At 41.2% G+C, this 17463-nt stretch overlaps 1 protein-coding gene across 1 annotated transcript; it reads left to right on the top strand.

Moving 5' to 3' along the window:
* The first annotated feature begins 14297 nt into the window (after positions 1 to 14297).
* LOC147904095 (uncharacterized) lies at positions 14298 to 15333 on the top strand. Its single transcript, XM_087372871.1, has 2 exons — positions 14298 to 14460; positions 14606 to 15333. Exon 2 carries the CDS (start codon positions 14610 to 14612, stop codon positions 15159 to 15161), a length of 552 nt encoding a protein of 183 aa, XP_087228997.1. The 5' UTR covers positions 14298 to 14460; positions 14606 to 14609; the 3' UTR covers positions 15162 to 15333.
* Positions 15334 to 17463: the final 2130 nt, after the last annotated feature.

Genomic DNA, 17463 nt, shown 5'->3' with positions numbered 1-17463 from the left:
AATTCCAAACTGCTCATATCGCATTTTATTGCAAATTTCTCTATTTGGCTTCTACCACCCCTGTGATTGCCTTTTCTTTGTTAGAACATGTTCTTCATGTCTTTGATCTCTTTCCAATCCTTTGTATGCAGTTTTTCAGAGTGATGGCAAGGACCAAATCAATTGCAAGGCAAGTTGGCAAAGGACCAGGTCTTGCAGCAACAGCAGCTGGGACAGGTTCCAAGAAGTTTAGTGTGCCTCCAAAGGGAAGAGCTTCACATGGCAGGAAGGGTAAGCCAATGAGCTTGCTCAAGCAAAAGGCCAAAAGATTGAATAAGGGTGCAGGTGTGCTTAGGGAAATAAGGAGGCAACAGAAAGCCATAGGTTTTGCAATACCCAAAGCACCCTTTCAAAGACTGGTGAGAGAAATTTGTGACAGTTGGAACCTTGGGTTCAGGTGGAATAGAACTGCCATTCTTTCCTTGCAGGAAATGGCAGAGGATTACCTGGAGAAATATTTTGAGGATGCAATGCTTGTAGCAGCCCATGCTCACAGGGTGACTTTGATGGCCAAAGATTTCAACACTTTGTCCAGAGTGAGATGGAGATATGACAAGCTGGTTCATCCTGTGGAATGGCAGGACATCAAAATGAGAGATATATTGCTAATTCCACCTACAAGGAAGGTCAAGGTTGATGAGGTAAAGGTTGTTGAGGTAACACACTCAAAGAACACCAGAGGGAAGGCTGCTTATGAGGACTCACTGAAGCAGCAAGTAAAAGAAACAAAATCTGTGATAGATGTGGAAACTGGAAAGAAGGAGCTACACATACATAGAAGGTTGAAGGAGCTGTGGGCCCTGATGTAGTTGTACATATTGAGGATGAAGTTTCAGTCAATGATTTTGATTTGACAAAACAATGCTTAGCAGCATTGGCTAACAAGAATGAGTATTGCTCAGATACTATCATTCTTGCAATGCTCTAGTAAGTGTCTTTAAATTTTACATTTTTTGCAAATCAATCCTCCTTGTAACTCTTTTATAACCTACCCTAATTATGTTCTGATCCTATGCAGCATGATGAGAAGCTGGCTTCATCCCTCTGTACAACATACAGTCCATATTGTTGATCCAGCCATTTCTTCTAGATTAAGAGATGCAAAAGAGACTCCCATGAGTATTTCCAGCTGGTTCAAACACTGCAATTTTGAAGTAATTGACATTTTGCTACTTCCATATCATAGCAGGTATGTGGGTGACTACTTCTTTTAAGATTCTTCTTTAATATTGGGAACTCTTGTAGCCTTTCATTTGCTTATGCTTTTTTCCTTATGCAGTGACCACTGGAGTTTTGTGTCTATTGACATCCAGCAGAAGCAGTGCTTTCTATTCAACTCTCTAAAAAACACACACAGAGAGCTGAAATTGTAAGTACTGTGTGTGCTTTTTGAACTCAAAACTTTATTATTTTGATACCATACTAACTAAGTTATACATATTGCAGTTGTATTAGAAGGCTATTAGATGCATTGGATCATTGTCCTCCAAATGTCTCTCTGTTGGATTCAATAGAGCCATTAAGTCTAGAGGTAAAAAGTCTATTAAATGCTATGTCTTTGAACTTATTGAATAATTTTGTTTTGTGCTGATGCTCACAGTTTCTAACATTTTTTTCTAACTGTACAGACACCACAACAAAATGATTCAAGTAGTTGTGGATGGAGGGTGCTGATCAATGCAAAATATATACTTTCAAGCTACTTTGAAAAGGAACAGCCAGATCTGGTAAGGAAAAATACTTTTCATTTAGCTTGAATATAATTCATAATGATACAAAGTGTTCTAAATTATCCTCTGCCATTGCAGATGAAAGAGGATAGCTTCAGCCCCAACTATGTACATAATTTTAGAGCTCATACAATTTTGAGGTTTTTGAGCTATGCCTCCCCCAAACCTATTGTAGCAGCTACTGTGGAGCTGGGTGAAAGCTCTAAAGTACAAGAAGGTGTCATACACCTTGATCCCACATATGAAGCACCTGATGTTGAGGACCAGAAGCCACAGGAGCAATCACAGAGTGCTGAGGAGGAGCAGACACAGGAGCAAAGACCTGCTACTGATGTTGAGGAGAAGGTGGAGAAGCAGCAAAGAGAGGCTTCTGGGGCAGTGGAGGAGACAGGATGGAGCACGGACAGGATGGAGCAGCAGAGAGAAGATCCTCCAGAAAATGTAGAGCAGCCTCTGGATGAAACTGTACATAAATAGAAAATGGATGTTAGAAATATGTTCTACAGATTCAGCTAAACAATTCTGTACAAAATCTTACTTGATTGAATACAAAACCTTTCTTTATGGAGTATGTGTGATCTCAATTTTAAAATTTTCTATGTCTTTGCATTTAACTGAGCTCTCTCTTCTTCTGAGTAACTGCAAAAAAGCAATATGAATTAGAGTGGTAAATTAAACTAATAGCAATGCTTATAGAGACTAGGATAAATCAGATGGTGTACCTTTCTGTTCTTGTAGATAAATAAAAAGTTGTTTGAGATAGAACCTTCAGTCTCAAACAGAATGTCACTGCGTAATTGAGCTAGGGAGCAACATTCTCTTAACGAGATACTGGCTACCACATCACCATTCTCAAGAACATCAATATCAATAAGTTTATTTTGTGCACCAAACGACTCTTCATCTTGGTCCATTGGGACAAGCTTTGAACCTAGCATTCGACTGCGCTTGTAATAAAAAGAGAAAATAAAATTTTGTGATGCAACCATGTACTTCAGTTGCATAGAAGGTTGGACCACCTCACAAAACACTGAACTACATGTCTTCTTATCCCAACCTTTATCCAAAAATTGTGGCATGCATGCTGAATTTGTTGCTTTAATTGTGAGCATTGTTTTTGAAACCTTTACTGGAAAGGTATTAAACAAGTCTACAAAAACTGTGAGAGGCATGCACAAAGAAATTTTTACTATCCTAGTGGCAATATTGGGCCTCAGAGCTTTCTGTACTTCTGTAAAAAGCTTCGCCCTATATGCCTCTGTAACACTAGAATGTGGGTGAGGCCAATCCACCGAATTCCATGCCGGAAGGTCTTGTTTTATTAATACACCATGTGTGTTAGCTTTGTCCAGCAACTGATAAAAATGATCAGTAAAAAATATACCCGATTGAGCTAGCTCTGTTGCACATCGACCTTGGTATTGTTGTTCTCCTATCGATCCATGCAGAACATCTATAAATCCCAGAATACAATCGATGTTTTGCCATGTCTCATACGATGAAGGATATAAATCTGAAATAAAACAACACAAGAATGTCAATAAGTTAAGAGAGAAAGCTTCATCTTAAAAATCCATACACCTCATGAAGGAAAAAACCACAATAGAAAAATATACAATTAGGCCTGTGTTGCGGAAGATTTTTTGGATAGTCTCGCAAGACAAGTTCTTTATGCATATACACGTGCTGAATCAAAACTTCTTTCACGGATATCTTCCCTTTGGTGATTTTAAAATCTCGTACTCTTCCCTTCCACGATGCCAAGAAAATGTTTTTTGTCTGGGGTCTTTTTCTTTTGCTAGGTTGCATGAGCACCCATGCTCCTTTCGAAACACTAAACCTTTCCCAAGTTCCTTCTGTTTTGACTGTACTGTTTTGACTGTACTTGAATTCTCTACCGACGAAATAGAAGAAGCAGGTCGACGGGGTAAGGATGTTTGGTATAATTCTGCCTTCGTAGCATTATCATCCACAGAGCGTCTTGCACAAGAACGGCCGTGGTTTTGGTTCACCATGGAGATTTTCTGAATCTGTAACAATAGCAAAGTAATGTAACTAAGATAACAATTTGAAGTTTCAAGAAAGAGAAAGTGGGCAAACAGACAGTAGACGAGAAACATCTTACTCTACGCCAAACAGGATCAAGGGAGCAGTTTTGGAAAAGGAAGGCAGTTGCACAATGAGGCAATGGTGTAGAATGGTAGACCTTTCGCACGAAAGGCGGCACAATATTTGAAAATTCAAAGGAAGGTGGAAGCGGGAAGGATCTTGTCAGATAAAATGTCAGTTTAGATTCTATCTTCTTGTCCAAAGATCTTCTACGAATAAAAAACCAATCTCCTCATTAATGTAGCACGCTTGTACTTACATAAAGTATTGTTTCTTTTTTCTATTTTCTCTTATTTTCGTGAATTTTCAACGTTACGTTGGCCTTCTATTGATTGGTTGAGAGCTTATTTTTCCAAACCGTAAAAGGCCCCAAAATGAGCTCCCTTTTTTCCTAATGCTTGAGGTCTGGGAGAATTTTGTCTAATGAGCCTGAGCCCGAGGACATCATTTCGAACTACTCGCAACCTACCTTTCGCCCCAATTTTGGTTTAGCTCCAACAAGGAGTTCAATTCCCATCTCTCACTCATTGTTAGGCCCCCAACACAGTGGTCCCTCTAGTTCAGATGAGACCGAGAGCTTCAATGAGGAAATGCAAGATCCCACTAGCCTGAGGGCCTCTGAAGCCCCCTACTCCAACGTAGCTCCACCTCATTCCCCTGCTCCTTCCATAGCCTCCAAATTAAGGGGGACTACATCCAACATGTTTGGATGGTTAGGCCAATCGGATTCAACAAAAATGGAGAACCCTTTCGCCAGCATGCCCATAGAAAGGAGGCCAACAACACCCAGTCCTTGAGCCACAGGTAGGGACTGAGGTCGTCTTTGTGGAATTAGGACCCACAGTCTTCACGAGGCACCCTGACTCAGAGTGCATGGAAGATGAACACCCGTGGATGAGGGATTTTGCGAGACAAAACCCCAGCCTTGGAAACTCACGGGACTTCCAAGGGGGAAACTCTTGTGAACCTCTGACCTCCCAAGTGTCCCCAACATTCAGCGTCTATGTGCCCTTGCAAGTTCCATCTTACATACCAATGCAAGGAGTGTCCATGCAGATGCCTAGTAACCTGCTTCCTCCTGGAGCCTAATAGTCTACTCCCACATTTATGGCCCCGATGTACGAGGGAGCGGGATACACAACCCCAATGTTGATACCGGTACCCCAATGGACCTCGCTGCCTTGAGGCCGCCTCTACAACCTATTAGGCCCACAATAGTGCTTGTCGACCCATAGCCATATCCAAGCTGATAACTAAATTTCTCGGGGAAGGAGATCTGGTCTCCCATGTGGAGCAATTTGAGTAACTATGTGAAGCATTCGGTGCTCCCGGAGATCTAGAAATGGTTAATGCATTCGACTGTAGCCTAGATGGCAAGGGAGGCCAATGGTATAGGGCCCTCAGCCCAGAGGAGAAAGTCAACTGGGAGGTGTTGTGAAAAGCCTTCATTGTCACAAGTGGAGTCCGATTAATCAATTGTATGAGGTGAAACAAAATGACCTTCAAGACTACATCGCTAGGATCAAACACCTCAATTCCTACTACGAATCGCATGAGAGGATAAACGAGTGACTGTTGCCACGGTTATACTCATTGGATTGGTGGATCCAAAGCTGCATGACCACTTAATGGTTATGATCCAAAGCTGCATGACCACTTAATGGTTATGAACCCCACTTATTTTGAACTCTGTAGCATGGTAGCCATCTGTATAAGTGATAATATGATGGATAAGGACGTCAAGGACAAAACTACAACTCCGTTCGAGGTATCACCATCAGTAAGGTCTTCCAGTATGGACCCTACCAAGAAGGAGGATGAAGAGTCTAAGGGGTTAGATATGGGCAAGTTGGCCTCTAGTCTACTGAATCAACTGGGCCAGTAGTGGAAGGCAGGGACCTCCAAGGAAACACCAAGTAACCCCCACTTAGTCCCAAGAAGAGACAATGTGTGGTGTGGGATATGCAATGGTAATCACCCCTCAAATGAGTACTACTGTGCAGATTGCTATAGATGGGGGACCATGATACCTCTCAATGCCGATTCTCGAAGGTCCTTCCCAAACTGATCTACCAGCCAAGGTCCCAACTGGCCCTGATGACCCCACCTAACCCAATGAATGCACAAGGAGACCCTTTAGCCAATCCAGGGTAATATAGGGCACAACATGCTCCATTACCGCCACCCATATTAAGTCCACAACCACCCCCCCTCGTATAACTCCAGTCAACCAAGTATTGGTGGAAGAACTACCTAATGATTGGGAAGAGCTGGAGCATGATTATAGACATCCTAACTATCATCCTTACAAGGAGGGAAGTGACATCATAAGCCACTATCTTTTACATGAGGATCAACATGTTCCAGTATATTAGACAGCGCCCGTGGCCGCGTGGGCAAGAGACATGATTTCTTTGGCACAAAGGCCCCTGATCTAATGATATACATGTCAAGGTCCACATAGGCAAGCGAATGCCCATATAAGGTTGTATTGAGGCCCCCTGTGTCATGTTTTAAATGCCAAGGACCGGAATTTTTAAAGGACTGCCCATATAGGGATCTTACCCCTGTGGCCCCACCCACAACAGGTCCCACGCCCTTGTGTGCTGGATGCGGAGTGGAGAATTTATTCAAGGATTGTCCCCTAAGGAGACCAACAACTCCGACCACCCCGCTCAAGAGCATTAGCATCAATTTACTAAGCATTGTCATCATAAGGAGTAGGCAAAGGCGCTAGGCAAGGAAATGAAGAAGCAGGCAAGGAAGGATTGGACTCTCGCGTCTCAAATTCCCAAGTCACCCTAGCCCCCATAGACCAAGTCCAAGAAGGTCACCAGGGTGGGCAAAAGAACGAATCGAGTGCTTATCCAAGATGGTTCAGATGAGGAGCCATTAGGGGAGAATGGGGTCTCAAAAAGGCCTCCAATTAATGTTTCCTAATTTCAAGGGATAAGAGAGGGATTTGAGGTATACCAATGAGAGTGCTTCTTTGTGTGGGACACTGGTATGTTGTGTTGTACAAAAGGACATAATTAACTGGCACATTGGGTTAGTCGTTGACCATGTTGGGTAGCACTAACACTCTGACACCAACTGACACCTTGAAACCTGGTAGGATCTACTAACATGCATAATTAATGCACCAAATATGATCCAAAATAGAAGCCAACCCCTAACCTAGCACACGCTGAACTAGTAACCCAGTGCATGCTGCATTTAACTTAACCCAACACATGTTGAAATAGCAAAGTCAATGCTGAATTACAAAATTTCACACTAAGTTAGCCTTAATTCAACGTGATGCTAAACTACCAAAATGCTGAATTAGTAACCTAGTGCACGTTGCATTAATTTTAACTCAGCATATGCTAAATTACAACCTAGTGCATGCTAGGTTAGCTTTGACTACATTAGGTTAACTTTGACCACATTGGATTACCTTTGACCATGCTGAATTAGCTCTTGAAAATCAACCCTTGATCCCATGTCGCAACCTAGAATTGGGCCTCAATTGCGTCGAACAACACATGCACTTGAGACCAAGAAGAGCCTTAGGAGCTAACCCTAAACCTTAGGATACTGCCTTAAATACCCTCACGATGCTAAACTACCAAAATGCTGAATTAGTAACCCAGTGCATGTTGCATTAATTTTAACTCAGCATATGCTAAATTACAACCTAGTGCATGCTAGGTTAGCTTTGACTAGATTAGGTTAACTTTGACCACACTGAGTTACCTTTGACCATGCTGAATTAGCTAATGAAAATTGACCCTTGATCCCGTGTCGCAACCTAGAATTGGGGCCTCAATTACGGCAAACAACACATGCACTTGAGATCAAGAAGAGCCTTAGGAGCTAACCTTGAGCCTAAGGATAGTGCCTTAAATATCCTCCTATCAACCTAACGCCTAGCTCTACATCTTTAGGGTCAACAAGCTAAAAAATAAGTTTTTATGCCTTGCACAAACCACCACAAGGTGACCTATCTAGCTTAGGAGAGTTCATGAGCCTGGATGGAGACAAGGGAGAGCCCTTCAATGTTAGAGCCTCAATGGCTCCGAACTCCATCTTTAATGATCCCAAGTCTCCTACCCCTTCTACAATAGCTAGATTAAGGAAAAGATTTTCGAACATGATGGGTAGACTTGGACTATCTGAACCAACGAGTATGTTAAACCAGTTTGCTATGCAGAATAGGGTGCCAATAGAACCTCAGGTGTCATCTCAACCATCGATGTTGGAAGCGATATTTAGGGAACTACACTTCATTGTATTTACTAGCAATCAACTACAACTTCCACTCTTTGATGAGAACTAGTCATATAGGTTTGAATTTAGCCCCATACTCCCCTAAGAGTTTCAAATGTTAGAACAGAGTGGACAAGGGAGCATCTATAACATCCACAAATAAGACCCCCCACATCTGAAGTGCCATTGTTTCCTAGTTGGCCACAAAACATGGAAGATATGCCATACCCAATGGCTTCCCCTTATAGCCTATGCCTAGGGTGAACATCCCACTTCCCAGAGGACCTCTAGCCCAACCTGTTAGGATGAACCAACCCCACGTCACTATGCACATGCTTAGTGGGTCAGAGTCCTCAAATCCTACATTTGTATAGTAAAACCAAATAGCCCTCCACCAAGACCAACAATGTATAGAGTATAGTCATCGTATCCTCAAGCTTTGCCTACTCCACAAACAATACTTATAGATGAGTGAATGAGGATCCTAGTGCAAGAACTAAGAAGGGGGGGCACACCTCCAACATTTACAGGAAGAGACCAAAACACTTCTAGAAGTAAAATCATCCCAATCTCCATGTTGATCACCAAGTTTCTAGGAGAAGGATACCCAGTCTCCCATGTAGAGTGTTTTGAGCAAATATGAGAGACATTTGGTAACATTAGTGATTTAGACAAGGTTAATGATTTTGGCTTGAGTCTTGATAGAAGGGCACGTCAGTGGTTCAGATCCTTTAATCTCGAGGAGAAGATCAATCGAGAGACCTTGTGCAAGGCATTCATAGTAGGGTTTATCCCAAGTGGACTAAAATGAAGTGCTATCAACCAATTGTACAAGGTCAAGAAAAAGGAAAAGAGTATCTTAGAGACTATATTGCCAGGTTAAAACACTGAAACTCATAGTGCGAGATGCATGAGAGAACGAGTGACGCACAACTATTGCCATTCTTTCTCATAGGTTTATGGGACCCTAAGCTTCATGATGATCTATTTGCAATGAATCCCATATTGTTTGAGTTGTGCAACAAGATTGCAATACATCTAGGTGACAATATGAAGGGAAAATATCAAGGGGAGATGACTCGGTCCACCTCATTTGAGGGGTCACCAAGCTTGATGGCCACAAGTATGGGTGAAGCTAAGGAGACAACCATGACTGTTAAAGGAATGAACATGGAAGACTTGGCTACCAATCTATTAAATCACTTGTCAAAGGAGGAATAACAAGGGAATCCCCTAGTAATCCTAATATATTTCCAAGGTGTGATAATGTTTGGTGTGGAATTTGTATGGGAAATCACCCCATAAACGAGTGCCCTTGCCTTAGGGCAAGGTCTACACTCTATTGTGCCCATTGTACACGATGGGGGAGTCATGATATATCACAATGTGAATACCCTAAGACCATTCCCCAACCCATGCTCCAACCAAGGCTACCACTAACATTTTTAGTGCCTCCAAATCCGTCCAACCAAGGACAATTAGCAATATAAGGAACCACTCCTACCAACGACCTACCAACCAAGGGCAATTTAGGGATCATATTCCTTTGTTACCCCCACCTATATTGGGACCTCAACCAGTTCCACCGTGAATCACTCCTATGAACCAAGTGTTAGTGGAGAAATAGTCCAAGGCTTGGGAAGAACTAAATGACATCTTGAGTGGGAGTGATTACTCTCAATACAAAAATACTATGAGTCACTCCAACTACATAAGTCATTATGTTATGCAAGATGATCAATATATTCCCATCTACCAAACGGCTCCTATCTCTCAGCCGGTGAGAGATATGATCACTTTGACAAGGACACCGTTGATTCAATGCTATAAATATCAAGGACCCCATAGGGTTAGTGAGTGTCCATATAAAATGGAAACCAACTAGTCGATATTGTGCTACAAGTGCCAAGGACCTCACTTCTTAAATGATTACCCATATAAGGATGACCAAACTATACCAATAGCAACCACCTCGAATATGGGTGCACTGTTGTGTTTTGGTTGTGGAATGGATCACCTTTATAAGGACTACTTAATGCGGAGACCAGTAGTGCTGGCTATTGTACTACTTAGAATACAAGCCTTAATCTTCTTAGTGTATAGAAAGAGGACATCCCAGGGGGCACTAAGAAATATGTAAGATAGCATGTGCGATCAATGGAAGGGGTTTTCTATTTTATGGAGTTACAAAAAATATACATACATAAGCCTGTGTTTTTTAATTCAAAAGGTGAAAGTTTTCATACATAAGGGATACTTTAATCATCTCAAAATTTACAGAAGGGGTCTATATAGGTTATAAAAATCCATAAGTAGGGGTTTTTTTAAATACCCCTTGATCGCACGTGCTATATGGGGTTTTTACATAGTGCCCTCCCTCGAGGAGGCCATGTGTCCTTTATATCCTTGAATGTAGTTGCAAGGGCCCAAACCATGGCCTTCAGTAAAGAGATGTGTAAGCATGCAAAAATGTGTAATACAATGCCCAAAGGTCATGATGAATACCCAAACCCCTTGGCAGAGAAAAAATGCCTTATCTAGGTGCACAACTTAGTGCAAAAGTGCCAATAAAATTTTGAACAAAGACTCAACGCAAGTAGAAGCAAGGTGAACATGCTCGAAGAAAAGTACATACAAGACTTTCAAATCACGTGCTCAGAGAAAGGATACAATGACCTTCAAATGAACCCAGGGTCATCAAAGAAATATTATTTCTTGAAGAAAAAGCTAATATAGACTTCTCATTTTTGTGGGTGGCCTACATGTCTATCAAGGGCACCTTGATATAGATGATAACTACATCACCTTTTTTGTAGAAACATTAAAAAACTCCTCTTCTATTGCCGACTTTTACATTTACATGAATGTCAGCAACTAATTTAAAAGGGTGTCAAGTACTAATTAATAAGGATGCCAAGTACTGCTTTATTTGGATGTCACCTAGAAATTTCAACCACACCTTGCGCCACGCTAGTTTCCTCCCCCTACTCCCTCCACTCATCCTCTCCTACCCCTCTCCCTCTGCTCAACACCCCCCCCTCTCTCTCCTCTCTCTCTCTCTCTCTCTCTCTCTCTCTCTCTCTCTCTCTCTCTCCCCCGTGCGCTCAACATTGGTCAGGCCACCGTAGGGATCATAGAATTTCTACTCCCCGGTTTGATAGAATTGTTCTCTCTCTCTCTCTCTCTCTCTCTCTCTCTCTCTCTCTCTCTCTCTCTCTCTCTCTCTCAATTTGATAGAATTGTTCTCTCTCTCTCTCTCTCAACGTTGGTCCTCCATTGGTTGGGACACTGCAAGGATCATAGAATTGCTCTTGCTGATGCTGCTTGGGGAAGAGCATTTTTTGAGCGAAATCTTCCGAGCGTCCGAGTGAAGGAAAAAAAAAGCTTCCAACTATGCAAAAATATGGCAAAAATGGATCGGAAGAAAACATAGTTTCACTTAGAAATATGCAAAGTATTATAGCAATACCTATTTTAAACACAAATCTTTACGTGTATCTTTGGGAACGGTGAGAACACAATGGGATGGCTTTTGAAGAAACCCACATGTAGAGTACACTTCTCTATGAAAATTCCCTTATGATCCTTCTTACAAATTTTACTTAATAAGGGGTAACATTGAAAAACTCTCTCAACCTATGTTCATGGAAGGGTTTCTCTAAAGAAAACTCATTGAAGCAAGCCATCAAGGTAGTTTCGCTAGCGAAACCCCTTTGAAGTAGGTCTTCCTTGGACAACACTTTTAAAAGTGACATAACTTTCACATCCAATGTCCAAATATAGTCAGTCAACCACTCAAATTGATTGAAAAACTCCATTTGAGCACATCCATGGGGTTATATTTCGGAAAATCTTGCATATATAGTATTAAATATTACGTGTATTTTATGAGAGTGATATATAAGCCCAAGTTAATACTTATTTATAGTAATTTAAACTTCTTTAGAAACATATCGATAAACATCTTGTTATTTATGCTATAAAAACACTAGAAAGATATTGCCATATGATTAAAATGTGTTTAATAAGTAATTATAAATGTTTAATATTATTACATTGAGACTGATTATGAGGGATGTTTCTTTAAGGAATTATTTTTCAACACTTTTTAAAGGTAATAACAGGGGTACAAAGGGATGTCTATAAATAAGAAAATTTATGTTATGTAAACATGAATGAGTGACTAGTCTGTATATTTTTATGATAAAGGGATCTATTTCTAGTGAAAAAAAAAGTGTAAAAACAATGTTTCTAAAGAAATACAATTTTTTAAATCTCTTGAAAAACACGCTCGGATAAACTTGCTCATAGGTTTTTGCTCGTAAAATTGATGCATCCGATGTTGCTCCCCAATTTGATACTTATTTGTCCCGACTTGATCCCTATTTTGGTAGGAGTACTTGTCACTAGGTGTGGCTCCATGCTTTGGCTTGGTCCTAGTCACCCCCATCTTGCTCATTGTCGTATATCTTGGTACGAGTACTTGTCACTAGTTGTGGCTTTATGCTTTGGCTTGGTCCTAGTAATACCTCTCTTGCTCATTGTCCTGTAGTTCACTAGGGCATGTTAAATTAGGGGAATGGCCCAAGGCAGTCCATTGCCTACCACTCGATCCCATAAAAAATTAGAGGCCTACCACTCTCTCAAAGAGTAACAAATCATCGACCTTACTTGTGTTGATCAGGCATGAAGTATCATACTCAGGAGGAGGAGGAGATGAAGCATACTTAACAAACTGTTGCTTTTACTACTCCTAATGGCCTACTCCCTCACCCCTATAGCATACAACGAATCGAGCATTCAAGTGATGATGGAGGAGCATAGAGGGGCAGGCCATAGGGGAGAACAAATGGCGAGGGAGCAAAGCTAAGAATCGAACCAATTTTTAGCCTAATATCATGTTTTTTCGATCTCCCCAAATTCCAATACTCTGCCAAAGTCATTAGCTCTGACTCTAGAAGGTTGATATGGACCATTGGATCAACCCTCTTTATTATTGGGGGGGCCTATTTAGGAAGATGACCCCTATGACATTCTAATGTTGTATCCTTAGGTAGCTTCAATCATGCTACCCAAGCTCTAAGATAGCAAAATTTGATTTGTTGTCTAGGCAAAACATTGATTGGCATTGCAACCTTTGTTGTTGTGTCAATAGTACCTTTTTTGCAAGTCATCATCAAGGTAGGTCCTCATAGTTCACCTCCTCACCCCAATTGCAGCTTTGCTTAAGCGGTGCACTATAAAGAAACCTTACATATGACATGTGTTAAATGGGTATTTAAAAACCCCTATTTGTAAAACCATACAAACTTGTGGTCTTTTTCCAAAATTTAATTTAAAAAGCCATATATAAATAGTTTTCTATCAATTTATCCTACTTTTTAAATTAAAACCTCCTTCATTTGAACCCATGTGGTAAATTTACATATTTCTAGGTGAGCTCTCGTGGGGCAACTTTAATGAGTGGTAGCGAGAGGTAAAGGCCATGAGTTGGCCTTTCCCACAAGTGAAAGTGGTAAGTGGTGAGGGAAGGCCTTGCCATCATTGCTCATCGCTTTGACATAAGGGAAGGTTTCAACCGTGGTTGCAACCTACCATAGAAGGGCACTAGTCATCATGGGAGGACAGATCGTGGCCATTCAATTTGTTTCCCTCGACCCTTTCTTGTGTCATTGTTGATGTGCCATATAACCCATAGTCTCGTTTGCTGATGTAGTAGGTTTCTCATATCCTTGCTGGCATTGTTAATATGGTGTGACTGTGGTGTTGTCCCTGCATTACTCGTACTACTCTCACTCCACATGTTGGAATGTGTGGTTCAAATTGAGATCCTTGAGAATTCTAGCAACTAGCCTACTCTCGTGAAAGGTCCTCCTTTATTACATAGTGTTTTGATGGAAAACATATCACGGGCATAAAAAAGTCTACACTGGGCATCTCATATGAGGTTGAAGGTTCTTGACTTTTGAGTCTTGATTATTGAGGATGAAAATTTCACATTCTACGGTAAGGTAAGAGTATGGCACTTGTTTGTCTTTTCTTTTGAAAATGTTACTATATTACATTTAAACGAAAGGTCAAGTGGTTAATGGTCAAAAGCAAGTACGAAAAGCGCGCAGAAATTTAACCTTTGGAAGGGAATTTGAAAACGCATTCGGCCCGGTTAGCTGTTGAAGTTACTTGCTCTCGAGTCTGAGCAATCTCCGGGCCGTAGGGTGCTTCGTCGATAGCGAAGGGAAGCCCATCGCCTAGAGAAGCTGAGTGGACTACACCGTCCCTCATCAACGTTTGTTTCAGCCTTGCAATCCGGAGTTGGTCGCGATCTTCCCGGGTATCTCCCCGTCGCTGCCTACAAGCGCACTAAAGCTAGGCTCGAAAGCGCTGTATTGAATTCTGTTTTGCTACCATACGTTTGCTGTATAGTAGGGTCTCTTTTATGAACCCAAATTCATTGACGCACAATCAATCGTCTGCAGCTATATGGCAGGCGAGCCAAGCAGTAATGATCAGACCGAGGATGCGGGCAGCAAGCTTCACTTGCAAGCCTTGGATGCAATTTCAAATGTTAATTCTTTCTTCTCGGGCGCTGTATTTATCGGGCTGTCTTTGAACAGCGGTCAACGCAGTGAGCTGATCTCAAACAGCAACTGTGTTCCGACGGATAATGTCGCCAAGCAACTTCTTGTGTTTGAGGTGGTGTCCTTCGCCTGCTACTTCCTGTCCAGTCTCATAGCCCAAGGAATGAAGCTTCAACTGGCCTTGATCGGGTCAAGGAAAAATGTCCGAGACGCGAACGTCCCCATCAATGAACGCATAACTAAAGCAGGCATGCTAGCTACAGCATTTTCCACAGCTGTGGGCACGGTATTTCTGGTGTTATCAATTGTCAATGTTATCGAACTGCGGCTAGGAGTGCTGTCTTGCACCGAGAGTGGCTGGTCAAAAGCTGCTGCAATTCCTATCATTGTGTTAGGCTCTGTTGGCCTTCTCGTTTTCAGCATTACAGTGGGATTCGCTTTGACAGATAAGTAATGAGTTTCGAACCCGAATGTTTAAGTACTACTATTTTCTTGTTTCTGCCAAGCGAAGCCTCCACCTCAATCTCGGAATTGGGGAACGAGAGGTAGCTCGTTTCGATTGTGGGTGGAACCGTGATGTTTATTGAAAGAAAGTCGTCTAAGCGAGCGGAACGTGATATCTTTGAAGTGCATTGGTTGTGGGAGAATTGCTAGTCTTTTTCAGGTTTTGGAGTAAGCTCAAAGTGTTTGTATGGCTATGCCCACCCCCTTTTTCCCCTTACTACACATTCGTGAAAAAAAAACTGTACTTGTGAAAAGTCCATTGGAAATCACATCATAAATAGCTCCAATTTTTTACCAAAGGAAATGCATGGCCCAAATCCCCCCTCACGCTGAAAAACAGGAAATTCCATTAGTATTTACGTCCTCTTTGCACCAAGGTTATGAAAAATTAAGGGTACCCCTTATAAAAAATTAAGGATTGATAACCTTGGAATTTTCGAGAAGCTTATCTACCCTACTTTTCGTCTCCTTGTATACTATACTACGTCACCTCCTTTCCTCCAATTTGTCCCTCCCCCTCGCTCCCTTGCAATCCCCCTTTGCATTGCTCCCTACACCTCTGCTTATCTCCCTTGTCATTCATGTTCCTCTATTTCTTCTCTAAATCCCTCGCCATACCCCTTTGCATTGCCTCGTGACCCCTTTGCTTGGCTCCCTCGCCATCTGCCCCCCCTTTGCTCCCTCGCCATTTGTTCTCCCCTATGGCCTGCCCCTCTATGCTCCTCCATCATCATTGAATGCTCGATTCGTTGTATGCTATAGGGGTGAGGGAGTAGGCCATTAGGAGTAGTAAAAGCAACAGTTTGTTAAGTATGCTTCATCTCCTCCTCCTCCTGAGTATGATACTTCATGCCTGATCAACACAAGTAAGGTCGATGATTTGTTACTCTTTGAGAGAGTGGTAGGCCTCTAATTTTTTATGGGATCGAGTGGTAGGCAATGGACTGCCTTGGGCCATTCCCCTAATTTAACATGCCCTAGTGAACTACAGGACAATGAGCAAGAGAGGTATTACTAGGACCAAGCCAAAGCATAAAGCCACAACTAGTGACAAGTACTCGTACCAAGATATACGACAATGAGCAAGATGGGGGTGACTAGGACCAAGCCAAAGCATGGAGCCACACCTAGTGACAAGTACTCCTACCAAAATAGGGATCAAGTCGGGACAAATAAGTATCAAATTGGGGAGCAACATCGGATGCATCAATTTTACGAGCAAAAACCTATGAGCAAGTTTATCCGAGCGTGTTTTTCAAGAGATTTAAAAAATTGTATTTCTTTAGAAAATTGTTTTTACACTTTTTTTTTCACTAGAAATAGATCCCTTTATCATAAAAATATACAGATTAGTCACTCATTCATGTTTACATAACATAAATTTTCTTATTTGTAGAAATCCCTTTGTACCCCTGTTATTACCTTTAAAAAGTGTTGAAAAATAATTCCTTAAAGAAACATCCCTCATAATCAGTCTCAATGTAATAATATTAAACATTTATAATTACTTATTAAACACAATTTAATCATATGGCAATATCTTTCTAGTGTTTTTATAGCATAAATAACAAGATATTTATGGATATGTTTCTAAAGAAGTTTAAATTACTATAAATAAGTATTAACTTGGGCTTATATATCACTCTCATAAAATACACGTAATATTTAATACTATATATACAAGATTTTCCAAAATATAACCCCATGGATGTGCTCAAATGGAGTTTTTCAATCAATTTGAGTGGTTGAATGACTATATTTGGACATTGGATGTGAAAGTTATGTCACTTTTAAAAGTGTTGTCCAAGGAAGACCTACTTCAAAGGGGTTTCGCTAGCGAAACTACCTTGATGGCTTGCTTCAATGAGTTTTCTTTAGAGAAACCCTTCCATGAACATAGGTTGAGAGAGTTTTTCAATGTTACCCCTTATTAAGTAAAAGTTGTAAGAAGGATCATAAGGGAATTTTCATAGAGAAGTGTACTCTACATGTGGGTTTCTTCAAAAGCCATCCCATTGTGTTCTCACCGTTCCCAAAGATACACGTAAAGATTTGTGTTTAAAATAGGTATTGCTATAATACTTTGCATATTTCTAAGTGAAACTATGTTTTCTTCCGATCCATTTTTGCCATATTTTTGCATAGTTGGAAGCTTTTTTTTTCCTTCACTCGGACGCTCGGAAGATTTCGCTCAAAAAATGCTCGTCCCCAAGCAACATCAGCAAGAGCAATTCTATGATCCCTGCAGTGTC

The sequence above is a fragment of the Dipteris shenzhenensis genome, chromosome 3 (genome assembly GCF_047967505.1).
Source record: "Dipteris shenzhenensis isolate YYH24624 ecotype China chromosome 3, Dip_SZ_1.0, whole genome shotgun sequence".
Taxonomy (NCBI): domain Eukaryota; kingdom Viridiplantae; phylum Streptophyta; class Polypodiopsida; order Gleicheniales; family Dipteridaceae; genus Dipteris; species Dipteris shenzhenensis.
Note: the sequence above shows the minus strand (reverse complement) of the source record. Positions and strands in the feature narration are given on the sequence as shown.